The sequence below is a fragment of the Eptatretus burgeri genome, chromosome 10, assembly GCF_056783735.1.
Source record: "Eptatretus burgeri isolate ZD-2024b chromosome 10, Ebu_testis_v1, whole genome shotgun sequence".
Classification (NCBI taxonomy): Eukaryota; Metazoa; Chordata; class Myxini; order Myxiniformes; family Myxinidae; genus Eptatretus; species Eptatretus burgeri.
In genome coordinates, this window is record NC_140970.1 from 81649992 (window position 1) to 81667491 (window position 17500).

The window sequence follows — 17500 nt, forward strand, 5'->3', positions numbered from 1 at the left end:
AGTGTACTGTTCACAGTTTTTCAAGATGCAATCCCTTTGACTTCTACCACACTTTTCTATCTCATCTTCACCTTTGCTCTTTGCACTGAAAAATATTCGCACGTCATGCTGCTGAGTTGGCACATCGATCCCATTACGCCCTTTCACTCGCTTCGCTCCTTTAACCTTCCTGCATTCTGAAGCTCTTTTGGACAAGGCAGAATGAGAAGCACTGCGAACTTCAACGACTTCACTCACATTTACCCCTCTGGAGCTGACAGTTGACAAACGTGAGCATGGTTTTGACAATAAATATGCACCAATCTTTTGTTGTCGGCCAGAAAACTCAGGCATAAGACGTGCACATAGTGGTGGGACATGGCACGCAGGTACCAAGGAACAGCGCAGCGTGGCTCGCACTGGGCAGTGATCAGAACCATAGACGTCAGAATCAATTGTGCAAGCAACTAGAGCACGTTGAGCTAAGTGGCGGTCAAGAAACACATAATCGATACGAGTGCCATAGTTGGTGGCACGGGCACCAGTCACAGCAGACCAACAGGTGTAAGCACCCTCAAGGTTTGGATGGAGCAACCGGAATGCATCAACAAAATGTCCTCCTGATACAGACTTTGGAGCACAACTATCGTTTTCACTTTTATCATCAAAGCAAGTCTCAGATTCTTCCACAGCAGAAATATTAGACACATCCCCAACGTGTCCACATAAAATGCTTGAATTATGATGCATTTTAGAATCACAATTGCATGACTCCTGATCGTTTCCAGCAGCAAAAGGAGCAACAACCTCTTCACGAGTGTTTTTGCAAAGAAAATGGTCAAGCCAGCGCCTGCCAGGATGTTCATCAAATGTCAGCTGGGGAACACAACATGAAAGCCGATTTCAACCAAACATTACCAAGTTCGACATTCACCGACGCAAGATTGAAATGAAATTGAAGTCACAATTTTCATCGTGATGTTTTGCAATCCTACAGTGACATCATTGATCGACATAATGCATTTAGTGTGAAACTACAAATTGTCATCAGAACGTCAGCAGAAGCCGAGTCTCACTTACTGGATCGTCGGGGTCACAATGATCACCCAGTTGGTGTGCTGTGTTCATGTCTCCAAGGAGCACCACATGACTGTCAGCCAACAAGAGAGCAAAACGGCATTATGTATTTTAGCAACTTATCCTTCGAGTTTGTTTTTACCATTAACATGTAATTCAAGAGGATTTGTGGTCAGTGACCATAAAATTGTGTGCACAAGGATTCTGTTAATAGTTTGGGATAGGAGAGTAAGGCTATTAGATTTCAAGAAGGCAAACCTTGAGGTACAAGGAGAGAGTTGGGTGATGTACATTGGGAGAAGCTAACAATAGGACAATCAGCATCAGAGAAATGGGAAACCTTCAAGGAGCAAATGTGTAGAGGACAGAGTAAGTACATTCCAATGAGGTGTGAAACCCGAAGCAGAACGAGGCCGGGGTGGTCGAGTCGTGAGATAAGGAATGCTATTAAGAAGAAGCAGAAGACATTTATTAGGTATGAGGGGAAATGCTCGTCAAAATGAAAGGTGCCCAAAACGCAACACAACACGACGATTACAATAAATAAAAAGTTATGGATTATGTCCGATTAATTATTTGCAATAAATAATACAGTCCAATAAATGAGACTTTTCCTTGGGAGGATTGGCGGTGAGGGGAGCAATTTGTCAACACATTGCAACTTCAGCATACCCTCCTGTTGGGGGGGAGGGGCAAGTCCATCTTTAGCATTCCCCCACCCCCACTCCAATAGAATGGTAAGGCCATCTTTAGTATCCAAACACATACACACACTAAGATGGACACAGACCTGCGAGGGCTCCGTTCCACCTCATGAAACCTGCATATGGAGATGACAACCAATGATACAGGTGAACACTTTGAGACTTGGTAAGTCCCCGTTCCATCCACTGAAATCCACCCACGTGTGAAGATAGCAGCCAACAACACACACATTATTACATTTAGTATTCAGCCTATGGTTGCTGTTTGCATCAATGTTGGGAGTATGGCTGTGCTGCTGATGCAGTCCCCCCTGTTTACACGAAGCTGGTACTCATTTTGCCGACCTCAGAAGGATGACATGCTGAATCAATCCACCTGATGTTAATTAACAGCATGACTGGGGCTCAAACTCAAGACCCGAAGAACTTAAGCCAATCACTTAAATCGTGAAGCCAACACGAGGCTTTCGTCACACACATTACCTCAACAGACTCGATCAGAGCAAGCCACGAGGAAAAATTGTCCACCGATTTGCTAAGAAGACGTCAAAACATCAAACAGAGACATGACAGAATTAAATAGACACCATGATTTTAAAATAATTTATTTATTGAACATTTGAAGTATATTTGATCCATTTTAATACATACACAAGTATTTGGTTGACTTGCCATTTGCAGATTTCAATGCTTTAACTCTTTCAGGCGTAGAACTAATGAGTTCTGAAATTTTCTCTTGTGGGATTTCTGCCCAGGCTTCACTCAAACGGTTTAGCAATTCTGCCCATGATGTTGGTTTCCTGGAATTTTTCTGCACAGCTCGATCCAATATGGCCCAGAGGTGTTCAATGGGATTCATGTCAGGAGACTGACTTGGCCATGGAAGTCGCTTGATCCCATTTCTGTCCTGCCATTCCTTGGCCTTTTTTGCAGTGTGGCATGGAGCTCTATCTTCCATGAACAGAATGTTGTTTTTGACCATCTGACCAGTGGAGAAGACAGAGAGAAGTCCATCCTCAAGGATAGAAATGTGTCATCATGTTGATGTTGCCAACACACTGGACAAGCTCTGACCGACCAGTGCTCCGGATTACTCCCCACACCATCACTGAAAAACCACCGTGTTTGACAGTTGGCTGAAATCGGTTCAAAGAGAACTCTTGACTGGGAAGTCTCCAGACCTATACGCGTCCAGTGTCAGCAGACCCATACGTGTCCATTGTCAGAAAATTGAGTAAATTTGGATTCATCTGAAAAAATTACAGTTTGCCAAACCTCCAAGGATCTGTTGGCCATCTCGTCAGCCCACCACCTTTCTCCTTTGAATGTTGGCTGGTCTAAGAAGAGGTTTTCTTCTAACTGCTCTCCCATAGTAGTCCAGTTGATGATGGTACTGCACAGCAGTTCTTGAGCCAACTTGGACCTCCTCTGCAACATCCGCTGCCCTGCAATGGAGAGTTTTTTTTTCAATGGACCGCTTGACAGCTCGAAGACACCTTTCTGAGGGCCCAGATCAACCAGAACGAGATGCTGTTGATTCCTTGCCTTCGCTGGTGAATTGCACAATCACCCGATTGACCATATAAAGCAGAATGCCAAGATTCTGAGCTATCTGATGATGGCTGACTTCACCTTCCGAATGGCCAACAATTCGTCCTCTTTGAAAATCGGAAAGTTTGTCTGCTCCCTGATTTTGAGGCATAGTTAACTGTCGTACAAAACCCAGAAACTGGTTTCTGCAAATAAATAGTCGAATATTAGTACAAATCACTGAGTAAAACTGCGTTATACAGATGAAATGAAGAAATTTAAGGTGTCTCTTTACTTCTGTCATGTCTCTCTATATGTGGTTATATTATAAATGCGTACAGGCACATCTAAAGAACCACTTGGAACATCGACCATGGCCTTACTCGGATATGAGTGGCAGCTAATACTCCACTCCTCGCTGTATTTTCTTCTCAAATTCTTGAATTAAATAATACGTAGACATCCTTGTTGTGAAAAAACATTTTAAAGAATGGGGGGAGGGGGTAAGGAAATAAATAAAGATCTTTGTTAAAGCAAATATGGAATACAAAAATCCTGAACTACTCATGCATGTGACGAGCATTGGCATTGCATGCAAAGAAAGAAAGTTCACCTTCCAGAACTCAAGATGGCTTCCACACGCAGCTGCAGCAGTTTGTAAAAGCGAAGCTTAAATGCAGCACGATCAGGCCGTTCTGGGTCGGCCCTGGGACAGTAAACGTTCACTACAGTCACCGTTTCCGCTCCACCTTCCACAACAATCTCTGCATTGCCCGATCCACCAAACCTAAGACAGAACCCTGGGTTAGTGTGATGAGTACAAACATGCTTCAACTTCACACAGGCACTCCAAATTTAGGGACAATGGGAAGAATTATAAATTTACATTCCACCAACTTCTTGTATAAAAGGGAAATCTCAGATTGTCGCCAATTCAAAACCATGATCTTTTCTACCCTCGTTAACCCCCACCCAAATCCCTCCTCCTTCCAATTTTCCAGTTTTTGCTCCTTGGAGTTTTTTTCTGTATCCATCTTATCCACCCCCTGCATGTGTGTTTTGTGTCCTGTGTTTGTCTTTTACGTTCTGATCCGTTCAGTGTACTTGTACTATTTCTTATACGAGCCTCGACAATGCACTGTATACAAAAAAAAAAATATCTGTCCAAATGCTATTATAAGACTATGTAATAATTGGATTATGTCACTACCATACAATAATTCAAACAGGGCTAACAGAAATATAAACAGCTTTGTGACACTTTCTTGATGCAAATCAACAATCCATATTAGAACTAGAATGACACTCAGTGGAGCACGTACCTCCGCCAGGCTGAACAGTTTACGTTTTGTATCCCATTGATAGGCCAGATCTGGATCCGGTCCTTAACCAAAATTGAATCGGCTTGTTCTCGTCACCTTCCCAAGTCATCCACATGGTTTTGTCATAACCAGTCCAAAACTTCTTGAGATATCGTACTATATTTCCTTTTTGGCCCCATCGCTTGATGGTGAAGAATCACTTAAAGGGTTTAAAAAAAAAATCTCATTTCTGGATCCGGATTCGGTCTTCACCAAAATCTAAATCGATTCATTCTTGTCAAGCACCCAACCTGTCCACCAAGTTTCGTTCAAATCTGTCCATAACTTTTTGGGATATCCTGCATACAGTCAAACAAAAAGACAAACTGACAAGCAGGGGTGAAAACATAACTTCCGCCCACCTTCGGTGGCAGAGGTAACAAAAATAGGACCATTGGACCTGTAGCTTATCTGGGCATTGGCCTAATGTTGCAACCCAAATTTGGTGGCATCCTGACTGGTGAGTTTGGAGAAGATTTTTGGAGGAATTTACTAAGACCGCTATTTTGACCTACTTAAAGTCACGTGACCGGAATGAACTTTGCAATCCCTGCTACCAGTCAGGAGCAGAACAATGCTGCCAAATTTCAGCCAGATCGGCCCAGCGGTTTGGCCGGAGAAATCGAAATAGGAGACAAATGATGCACGATGACAATACCTTATCTGGAATTCCAATTCCAGATAAGCTAAAAATGTACACTGAGAAATTGAAGGACTTGGACAAGGAAGGGTGTACAAGGTAGTTGTTGACAGGCAGGCAGTTTTGAAGAATTAATGTTGATGCAAATTAAGAACTTTAAATGTTCAGGAAACAGACCAGAGATTAATATTTATGTAATGGCATTTAATGCCAATTATATTTAGAGAGAATAAGCTAAAAATGTACACTGAGAAATTGAAGGACTTGGACAAGGAAGGGTGTACAAGGTAGTTGTTGACAGGCAGGCAGTTTTGAAGAATTAATGTTGATGCAAATTAAGCACTTTAAATGTTCAGGAAACAGACCAGAGATTAATATTAATGTAATGGTATTTAATGCCAATTATATTTATAGAGAATGACAAAAACAGCAAAATGCTGCTTAAAATGTAGCTGCAAAGAGTATAATGTTGTGGCCAAACAATTTTTCATCGTATAAAACAACAAATTACCCAACATTAAGCAACTGAAAGACAGGTAGTAAGGGAAGAAAAAGAGGGGCAAGGGGTAGTGACTATTTTGCGAGGTCGAGGTAAGGTCATCGTAACCTTACAAAAGCGGCTCTATGGAGTGAACAACGCCAATAATACTGTTGCGAATTCGCCCCCACCGGCGTGCGAACGGCTGCGTAACTCGAATCGCAGCACGTCGCCCACCGGACGGACAATTCTGTCGTGACCCTCTCGGACCAACTCCGGGAGCTAGTCACGGGTGGGCCTTTCGACCTCACCACAATCGTGCCAATCAGCCACCCGCGTAGGATAAGGTTGTTCGCCAAACTCGACCTACCTAAGTACCCACGCTGATGGTAAACCGGGCGATCGTACCTCGCCGCATGTCGACTCCGGACACGAGCCACTTGGGCGGCCCGTTCCGTACTATCGGGATAACCGAGCGGTGTTATCGTCGACCTGGACGGTTCAGATTAATTACCGGGATGTTGCACCCACTACGAACCCCTTACGTGATGCAAGATGGAGGGTCAATAGAGAAAAGACAAAGCGAAACGGGCACAGTTCAACAAGCAAGCATTTTATTTCGCGGCACACGGAAAGCACGTATATACCGCTATACAGAATCAAAATGCACATAAAGCAAATGTAAGAGCTAAAATCGACTACGCGCACACACGTCAACACTTGTACAGTTTTACTTCACAGACGGCGCCAACACACATTTACACAAAAGCAAAGGAAAGAAGCCACCCTCACAGACAAGGAGGCAGATGGGCCCGTAGGCCAAATGTGCGCGTGACCTGGAGGAGCGGCCAGGTCCGCGAGACCGGGAGGTCTCACCCGCGTCCTCGTGACGCGTTGGCGGGCAAGCCGCAAATGTGACCGCACCGCTGTGCCCCGACTCCATGCTCCTTGGCGGGTTTCGTTGGCACCACGTTTGGAGTGGGGTGGGAACGGGGCCCCCTTTTGCACTATCTCAGCGCGGGGGGGAAGGGGGAATTGTTGATGCCCTGGGGGAGGGGAGTGGCTGGCTGGCTTGGGTCCCGCGCCGAGACGAGCGATCCCCCACACCGCAACCTCGTCACCGACCGCCGTCCTTCTTGCCTTGGACCCGAGCTCCCTTGCTTGCAGTTCCACCGCACGCACTCGACTCCACTCCACCAACGCAACGCTCCTTGTCCCCCAAGAGCAACCTCTCGACGACACTCTTCAAACAACTCCAAAACCCAACTCTTTCCAATTCGCCTTGTGCTCGCCTTTTTATAGGCGGCAGGAGCAGCCAATATGCAAATTTTATGATCAGAACGCGATTGGAGGCGGGGCCACGCCGCCCCCCCCCCGGTCAGCCATTGGTTGGGCAAAAATGGGCGTGAACCTCTCCTGATCCTAAAATTTGCATATACGGACTTCACATAAACACGCTTGGAGGCGGGGCCAAGCCGCCCCACGCTCGCCAATTGGACGGAGGAGAAGTGGGCGTGAAGCGTTTCTGATCCGAATTTTCCCCTCGGAAAGGCCGCCATTCGCGCTCGCGGCTCGGCACCAATCGCCGAACGGGCCCGAGACAGCCCGACGTTCAGTGTTCACAGGTGGTGCGGGAATGGCCGTGGAAGCGATGATGTGGGATGGATTCGTGAAGGTAAAGGCGAAGATGGTGGAGGGTTGGCGTTGTGGTTGTTGTCTGTGGGTTGGAGCGTGGTTGTAATTGGTGACGATGGCTGGCGTGGTGGTTAAGGTGGTTGTTGTGTGATGGCCGTTGAGATGTGGTTAGTTCAAAATAATGACAGAAAAGAAAAAATGGCTAACTCAAAGCGTCGCAGCCTGGATGAATCACATAAATTCCCTCTATACAATGGGTTTGGGCTAACTACACAAGTACTGACAGAGATATCTCACCTGAGGGCCCTTTATGATGCAAGGCGAATTTCCACAGCCGTAACAATACAAATAATAAACAATCACAGGACACACTAAGGCTCAAAAGATCTATCGTACAATGTAAATGATAAGCATAACAAGCACAAGTTTTCAATGCAAATCAAACCAAGTTCACATTTTGCAAATCTCATTCTTACCACCTATTACTTTCCCAAATACCCTTTCTTACACTGCCACTGTAAACCCTCTCATCGTCTCATCTTCCATTTAGTTTCCAAGTACCCCATTTCCCACTCCCATCCTGACTAGTGTTCTTTCAAAACCTGAAAAGAACCTGATTGCATTTTGATTGGGGATTGTAAAAAAACCCGTTGCAAAATCTTTTTGGTTATGAAAACCATCAGGTTCAGAGGGTGTGTGTGTGTGTGTGTGTGTGTGTGTGTGTGTGTGTGTGTGTGTGTGTGTGTGTGTGTGTGTGTGTGTGTGTGTGTGTGTGTGTGTGTGTGTGTGTGTGTGTGTGTGTGTGTGTGTGTGTGTGTGTGTGTGTGTGTGTGTGTGTGTGTGTGTGTGTGTGTGTGTGTGTGTGTGTGTGTGTGTGTGTGTGTGTGTGTGTGTAGGGGATTGGGCATCCAGTTACGAAAATAAAAAGAGGGGCAAGGGGTAGTGACTATTTTGCATTTTGCTCGGTCAAGGTAAGGTCATCATAATACTGATCATGTCTGTATTCTACTTAAAAAAAATTATTTTTCTTCAGCACAAAAAAGCAGTATTTGCAATGTATTGTGATGATTAAACCATGACAATGACCAACCACCTTTTTGTATACATAGTCGATGCCCATGCAAGAGCAAGGACTAGTACAATGAATGAATAAGGATGCAACAGGACAAAAGGAAGAGCAGAGAGAGGGAAAGGGGGAAACACCAACAGCAGCGCTGAAGGCAAGGCAGAGCGAGATGGACAGAAAATGGATGAGGGAGGAATGGGGGGGGGGCAGGAGAGGATGCCGAGGGTGGACAAGATGGAAACAGAGGGGAACTCTCAGGAGGGAAAACTGGAAATTTGGGGTGGGTGGGGGAGGGAGGATTAATGAGGGTAGAAAAATATCATGGTGATAGAATGGGGATGATCTGAGATGGGGGTGAACAGCTGTCTTGAAGACCTAGAGGGAAGAATGAGATGTAAGAGTGTGTGGAAGTTGGATGCACTGGTTTGGAAAAACAAACAAACAAATGAATGGAGGAGATAAATGATTCTGGATTTTAGGAGTTTCACCAGAAGGGGGTTGATGGTGGACCATGTGTGGCATACAGAAACATGGAGGGGGGACAAAGCAGAAAGTGCAGAGGGTACAAGACCAGAAAGGAGGCGGTAGGAGACAGAGTCGATCATTGCATAATGTTCTCCAGCAACATCAACATTTCATACAATTTCAAAGGACGCAGCATTTTAGAGTTAGGATTAAAGCTCGGAGAGAGGCAGAAAGTGCAAACTTTACAAAACAGGCATATTAAGTCCAAGACTGATACGGAGCAAACAAAATGGAAGCGATTTCATTCCGAAGCACTGCCCATGCACACCATTACAGGCAGAAAGTACGATTAATGTTTAAACAATAAATGTGGTCATCCTTGGTTGTATATTGATTGGTATACCGTCCTAATGAGGGTAAATAAGCTCAAAATCTAGATAGAGAGCTCTGTTTGATGTTCAACTGATGTTGACCACATAATCTTTGTCTGTTTGACAGTCACTGGGCCAAGGCATCCAGATTGGAGTTAACGCTTTGGCTTCGGACTTTATGTCCATTGGAGATCATGGGAATGCTCGCCCACTCTCCATGCATTTCAATACAGATGTGTGTGTGTGTGTGTGTATGTATATATATATATATATATATATATATATATATATATATATATATATATATATATATATATATATATATATATATATATATATATTTGCGAATTCGCGCCCGCCGGCGTGCGAGCGGCCACGTAACCCGAATCGCGGCACGTCGCCCACCGGACGGACAATTCCGTCGTGACCCTCTCGGACTAACGCCGGGAACTAGTCACGGGTGGGGCTTTCGGCCTCACCACGATCGTGCCAATCAGCCCCCCGCGTGGGATAGGGTTGTTCGCCAAATTCGACCTACCTAAGTACCCACACAGAGGGTAGACCGGGCGATCGCACCTCGCCGCAGGTCGACTTCGGACACGGGCCACTTTAAGCGACCCGTTCCGTACTATCGGGATAACCAAGCGGTGTTATCGTCAACCTCGACGGTTCCGATTAATTATCGGGCGTATTTAGCCCACTACCAACCCTTTACGTGAAGTAAGATGGAGATTCAATTAAAGAAAAGACGAAGCGAAACGGGAAAAACAGTTCAACATGAGGCACATTTATTCCGCGGCACACGGATAGCACACATATACAATTACAACAATTATGCACCAAAAGTAATTGCAAAAGAAACACAACAATGCAGATCTACTACCGACTACGCGAGCACACGGCAACACTTACACAGTTTTACTTTACAGATGGCACCGACAACACATATACTCAAAAGCAAAAGAAAAAGGGCCACCCTCAACGACAAGGGGGCAGACGGGGTCTGTGGGCGTGAGACGGGGTGGAGCCTACCCGTCTTGTGATGAGCCGCAAATGTGGCGGCGGTGCCCCGACTCCGCGCTCCTCCACAGGTTTCGTTGGCACTGCTTGGAATGGGGTGGGAACGGGGCCTCCTTTCCATACTATCTCAGCACGGGGGGGGGGGGGGGGAAAGGGTGGAATTGTTGATGCTCTGGGGAAAGAGGATAGCTGGCTTGCTTGGGTCCCGCGACGAGCGACTCCACTGCGACCTCGACCGCGTTCCCGGCTTCCCCTCTCTGCAGCTCCCCTACAGACTCCGAACCCCGACAGACTGACTCTCCTCCAGACCCGTCTTGACTGCTGCTGCCACACTCCGCCGCCGCCACACCTCTCCAACTCGCCCGAGCCCAAAAACTGAATGAATTCACCCCGCGCTCGGCACTTTATAGTACGGCAGGAGAACCCATATGCAAATTTCCGGATCAGGATGAGCGCGGGGGCGGAGCCACGCTCGCCCATTGGATGGAGGAAAAGTGGGCGTGAACCTCCCCTGATCCTCGAATTTGCATATATCGATTCTACTCCGACGCGCCTGGAGGCGGGGCCAAATCGCCCCGCGCTTGCTGATAGGACGGAACAGAAGTGGGCGTGTATCATTCCTGATCCGACTTCTCCTCGGAAAGGCCGCTTTTTGCACCCATGGCTCGGCGCTCGCCCTGTACGAGTCCAGGACAGCCTGACGCTCGGTGCCCACAAGCGGTGCGGGAATGGCCGCAGAAGGAGAGGCGAAGGTGGTGGAGGGTCTAAAGTGGCGGTCCCTGGCCACGGTGACGCTTGGAATGGCGGTGATGCGATGGTTGCGAGAGCGAGTTGTGAAGGTAAAGGTCGTGGCTGTTGGCGTTATTGTTGTTGTGAAGCGGCGTTGCGGTTGGTGGTTGTTGTGTGATGGCGGTTGAGACGTGGATGGCTCAAAATAAAGATAGAACAGAAAAACGGCTATCTTGAAGGGTCGCAGCCCGAATGAATCACATTTATTCCCTCTAAACAACGGGTTTGGGCTAACTACACATGTACTTAAGAGATACCTCGCTTACAGGACCTGAATGGTGTTTTGCGAATTTCCTCAACCACAACATTATATATATATATATATATATATATATATATATATATATATATATATATATATATATATATATATATATATATATATATATATATATATATACATATATACTGTTCCTGATGAGAATTACAAACCAGGCAACACACAGTACACTGTGCCTGATGAAGCCGGCTGCGAAGCCGGCGAAACGTTGCCCGAGACCGGGTCTGCTCTTGCTTTTTTGCTCAAATTAACAGAGTCAATCTCGTTTTTTTTTTAACTTTTGGTTGGAAGCACCTTCTTCTTTCAAAAAGAAGTGTAATCCCAACCGCCCCAATCATATTTACACATACACTACTGGTCAAAAGTTTTAGAACACCCCCATTTTTCAGTTTCTACTGAAATTTAAGCAGTTCAAGTCCAGTGAATAACCTGAAATGGTACAAAGTCGAGCAGTAAACTGCCAGAGGTGAAGAAAAAAAGTTTAGGTTACCAAAAACTGAAAAATAATGCAAATTTCAGAGTTGTTAAAAAAGGCCCTTTTCAGGGAACAATTAATAGGTTAGCAACTGCAGCTGTTCTGCAGCAATGGAAGTAAATTAAGCCTTGAAAGTTGATGCAAACAATTCTGACAGGTGTCCCAACTTTTGTTGATTAGTTACAAACCCTTTGTCTGTAAAAATGCAGTGTTGGAAAAGACTGTTGCTATACCCTCTGAAGCATTATTTGAACAATATTGCACTGCAGGAAGTAGTATATTGCTATCATTATGGCAAGAAAAAGACAATCAACAAAGGAAGACAGACAGACCATTGTAACCCTTAAAAGTGTCGGTCTTTCTTTCAGAGAAATTGCAAAGAAAGCCAAGGTGTCAGTGAGTACAGTTTCCTACACCATCAAAAGGCACTCGGAAACTGGAGGAAACTCTGACAGGAAGAGGTCTGGCAGATCCAAAGCCACAACACAATCAGAAGACAAGTTTCTGAGAGTAAACAGCTTGTGTGATAGGTGGCTCACAGGACAGCAGCTTCAAGCACAGCTCCACACTGGTCGAAGTAAGGAAGTGTCAGTTTCAACTGTGAAGAGAAGACTTCGAGTTTCAGGTTTGACAGGTCGAGTGGCAGAAAGAAAGGCAGTTGCTAAAATGGCAAAATAAGAAAAAGAGGCTTGCCTGGGCCATGAAGCACCACCAGTGGACTACTGCAAACTGGAAGAAGGTCTTGTGGATCGATGAATCAAAATTTTAAAACTTCGGTTCATCACGCAGGATTTTTGTACGCCGTCGAGTAGGTGAAAGGATGGTTCCTCAGTGTGTGACACCAACTGTCAAACATGGAGGAGGAAGCGTGATGATCTGGGGCTCTTTTGCTGGATCCAGAGTCGGCAACTTGCACAGAGTACTGGCACCCTGAACCAAAAGGGCCACCACAGCATTTTGCAGCACCACGCAATACCCTCTGGTCTAAGCCTAGTTGGTCAGGGGTTCATCCTACAGCAAGATAACGACCCAAAACATACCTCCAGACTGTCAGAACTACCTTAGAAGAAAAGAACAAGACGGTCGGCTTCACATCATGGAATGGCCAGCACAGTCTCCAGACTTAAACCCAATCGAGCTGGTTTGGGATGAACTGGACAGAAGGGTGAAAGCAAAGCAACCTACAAGTGCAACACATTTGTGCGAACTTCTGCAACGGTGTTGGGAAGAACTTTCCGAACAATATTTGATTTCCATTGTAGAAAGAATGCCACGAGTTTGTTCGGCTGTTATATCTGCAAAAGGTGGCTCCTTTGACGAGTCAAAAATTTAGATTAAATTTTGTTCAACAAAACGATTCCATGATTTCTTTTTTATCTGCAATTGTTTATTTGTTCTATGCTTTAATTTCAGAGTACATTGAAACATTAAACTGCTTAAATTTCAGTAACTAGAAAAATTGGGGTGTTCCAAAACTTTTGACCGAAAGTGTACACAACACACAACACACACACACACATCAACAGTTATTCACCAAAATCACTATTGCTTCAATTTGCGGATTTCCAACCGTTTCACAACACCTTTTAGGTCTCGAGTGGGGTATCGGTTATCATATTCAACCTTTTACATTTTTCCTAACTCGCGTAATTTTAGAATGACCTTTAATAAGCTGGACTAATGACCCTTTTGAAAAAAAGTGTTTCATTCACACCTTTCATTTGCTGGACTGTGACGAGCTTGCACAACAATCATGACGAATCGGTGCTGCTAATACGTTTCCCATGTGCACCTGCTATGTGTACTGACCACTGGCAGCCTGATTGATGGTTCCAAATCGTAATGCATTCTAAAATATTCTTTCGGTTGCCAGATTCGGACCAGTGTACAAATCGCAATCCTGACTTAATGTTACGGTTGACCGCTGGGTGGACTTGCGATCAAATCCTCCACCTGCATGATCACCAATTTAGTGACGGACCATCAAAAGGGACCATACGCCGTACAAATAGCTCCAACGAAAACATTATCCGATCGTCCCACTGACAAGATGGGCTCAAGCAGTGGTTCAGACAATCCAGTGGTGCTTTTATAAAGCCTCATGTGAGGTAATGGTGACAATTTTCCATGGTCGTACTTTCTAACCATGCCGGGGATAATAGCCCAATGACGAACCGCAAACCAGGCAACACAAGTTAAGGGAATTAATCAGATTTAATAAATGGGGTAGGGCAGATTTGAGGAGAGCACGTATTTACAGCAATTACAGACAGTATTTCAGAATGAATGTACAGTGCTGTAATAATCCGTCGCACCCGCGATAAATGATTGGCTTCACTGTTATTTTAACCGTTTGCATGAGAATTACTCGGATAGATTAGGGAATTCACAAGACAATGATATGATCTGCAAACCCATAGGTAGAGCCTGGCAAAGAGTCTGGTTGCATTTCAGTTCTAGTTCCAGTGTTTGTGGGGAGGGGGGGCTGGAAGGGGTGGTGTAGGGACCGATTCATTCAGTGCCACTGGCTGGGGAAAGAATAAGGGACGCAGCTTGTTTGGTGAGGCATGACACGACCACGAGCAACAAGTAGAAAACTCCTCTGATTCCAGAAAGCGATTCCATCTGTGTCTCCCCTTTTTAGCCCGTCTGTTCGAAGAACAGAGAGCTATAGCGATACACCTGGCGTGAGCATGAGCGTCAGCGTGAAAATGTTAAAGTTTTTGGTGCAAGTTATTTAGAAGCTTGCCATTCATTTAATATGTGAACTTGGATGCTGATATTTGGAATGAAGGTTCCTTTGGGGTAGTTTATTGATGTAGTGAAGTTGAAATTAAAAAATAATTTCAATTGTTTTAAATTTCTGACCTGTTTGAACTTAACTTTTTAGTAGCACATCAACGTTAAAGTTTTTGGTGCAAGTTATTTAGAAGCTTGCCATTCATTTAATATGTGTACTAGGATGCTGATATTTGGCATGGAGGTTCCTTTGGGGTATATTATTGGTGTAGTGAAGTTGAAATTAACAAATGATTTAAATTAAAAAAAAAAAATTCAACCTAAGATGGTGTCAAAGCCACCCAATGCTCGCCTGTTTATATGAGACCCTTGCCATTCATTTAATATGTGTACGAGTTTACTGATTACAATATACAAATATGTACATATGTTGTTCTTCTTTCGGCTGCTCCCGTTAGGGGTCGCCACAGTGGATCATCCGTTATGATCCGCATACTGATTTGGCACAGGTTTTACGCCGGATGCCGTTCCTGACGCAACCCTGGTCGCCTCTTACGACACAGGGATAAGGATTGGGTTTCGCCATGATTCCAGGCTGCCCGACACCCTCTCATAGCACGGCCCAGCGCAGAGCGCCCGTCCTCAAGCCATCTTCCAACCCAAGCCTCCGAGTAGCCGGATTACAGGCGCGCGCCACGACACCCGGTATAATATACAAATGCATATATTGCTTTAAAATTATTTGGATCAGACTTCACTGCAATGCATTATAAAAAATATTATTAGACTAGTCTTTTAAAAATAATAAATGTATAAACAGGTGAGCATTGGGTGGCTTTGACACCAACTCTCTGGTTAATCACCTCTCCAGTCGGCTCCTCCAGATATGATCACCCCGAGCGAGTGGTCCGTGCTCCGTCACCCCGAGCGAGTGGTCCGTGCTCCGTCACCCCGAGCGAGTGGTCCGTGCTCCGTCACCCCGAGCGAGTGGTCCGTGCTCCGTCACCCCGAGCGAGTGGTCCGTGCTCCGTCACCCCGAGCGAGTGGTCCGTGCTCCGTCACCCCGAGCGAGTGGTCCGTGCTCCGTCACCCCGAGCGAGTGGTCCGTGCTCCGTCACCCCGAGCGAGTGGTCCGTGCTCCGTCACCCCGAGCGAGTGGTCCGTGCTCCGTCACCCCGAGCGAGTGGTCCGTGCTCCGTCACCCCGAGCGAGTGGTCCGTGCTCCGTCACCCCGAGCGAGTGGTCCGTGCTCCGTCACCCCGAGCGAGTGGTCCGTGCTCAGTCACCCCGAGCTAGTGGTCCGTGCTCCGTCACCCCGAGCTAGTGGTCCGTGCTCCGTCACCCCGAGCTAGTGGTCCGTGCTCCGTCACCCCGAGCTAGTGGTCCGTGCTCCGTCACCCCGAGCTAGTGGTCCGTGCTCCGTCACCCCGAGCTAGTGGTCCGTGCTCCGTCACCCCGAGCTAGTGGTCCGTGCTCCGTCACCCCGAGCTAGTGGTCCGTGCTCCGTCACCCCGAGCTAGTGGTCCGTGCTCCGTCACCCCGAGCTAGTGGTCCGTGCTCAGTCACCCCGAGCTAGTGGTCCGTGCTCCGTCACCCCGAGCTAGTGGTCCGTGCTCCGTCACCCCGAGCTAGTGGTCCGTGCTCAGTCACCCCGAGCTAGTGGTCCGTGCTCCGTCACCCCGAGCTAGTGGTCCGTGCTCCGTCACCCCGAGCTAGTGGTCCGTGCTCCGTCACCCCGAGCTAGTGGTCCGTGCTCCGTCACCCCGAGCTAGTGGTCCGTGCTCCGTCACCCTGAGCTCGTGGTTCGTGCTCAGTCACCCTGAGCTCGTGGTTCGTGCTCAGTCACCCTGAGCTAGTGGTTCGTGCTCCGTCACCCGGAGCTAGTGGTTCGTGCTCCGTCACCCTGAGGTAGTGGTTCGTGCTCCGTCACCCTGAGCTAGTGGTTCGTGCTCAGTCACCCTGAGCTAGTGGTTTGTGCTCAGTCACCCTGAGCGAGATGTTGTGAAATAACACCAGATTTCCGAGCCGTTTGCAGTGTTAACGTGTTCCCTAAATTACAGAGCCAAATGTTTTTTTCCACCCGTCACACGAGGCTGTTTATAAAGAATAATGTTTGTGAACATATCCCTGAAACTTCTATATCAATACAACGTTGTTTTTTGGTGATAGCTACTCAAGGTTTCTGGGTTGTATACAGAAACTACTGTAGTTGGTAATCACACTGACTCCAACCTGCCAATTCCTGAAATATTGCAAACATTGGCCAAGCGTGTGTGTGTGTGTGTGTGTGTGTGTGTGTGTGTGTGTGTGTGTGTGTGTGTGTGTGTGTGTGTGTGTGTGTGTGTGTGTGTGTGTGTGTGTGTGTGTGTGTGTGTGTGTGTGTGTGTGTGTGTTGTTAATGAAGCATAACATATTCTTTCTGCTCACACCCCAAACCTTGTGTCTGTCTGTCTGTCTGTCTGTCTGTCTGTCTGTCTGTCTGTCTGTCTGTCTGTCTGTCTGTCTGTCTGTCTGTCTGTCTCTCACCCTTTGTCCATCTTTGCTCTACCTCCCAATACAAGTGCAGAACCTTCCTCCCAAATCTCCTATCTCACTCTCCCCTCCCCTACGTATGTCTATATCTCTTGACATATCCGGACAGTGATTATGTGTGGATGGTGTTTCTCTCCAGACGAATCTGAGCAGTGTTTGTTTCCGGCCAAGTTGGCTCCAGATGCATCCGTCAGGTGGTGTTTGTCTCCAGACCGCTTGGCTCCGAACATGTCCGGGCGGTATTTATGTTTGGATGGGAGTTTCTCTCCGGACGGAAGTTTGGCCCTGGACTTGTCTGGACAGGAGTTTGTCTCCGGGCCGTGTTTATAGTATGACTGGTAGAAAATGGATTTCAGACA

At 46.5% G+C, this 17500-nt stretch overlaps 1 protein-coding gene across 3 annotated transcripts in view; it reads right to left on the reverse strand.

Moving 5' to 3' along the window:
- The window catches only part of APEX2 (apurinic/apyrimidinic endodeoxyribonuclease 2), a 38343-nt gene that overhangs the window by 1951 nt on the left and 18892 nt on the right, over positions 1 to 17500 (reverse strand). For all 3 annotated transcript variants that reach the window (XM_085899105.1, XM_085899107.1, XM_085899104.1), the window contains 3 exons: positions 3904 to 4077; positions 1060 to 1129; positions 1 to 855 (listed from right to left, as the gene is read on the reverse strand). The exon at positions 1 to 855 is cut by the window's left edge and continues 1951 nt beyond it. In XM_085899105.1, coding sequence (XP_085755231.1) covers positions 1 to 855; positions 1060 to 1129; positions 3904 to 4077 — 1099 coding nt within the window. The remainder of the gene's footprint in view (positions 856 to 1059; positions 1130 to 3903; positions 4078 to 17500) is intronic.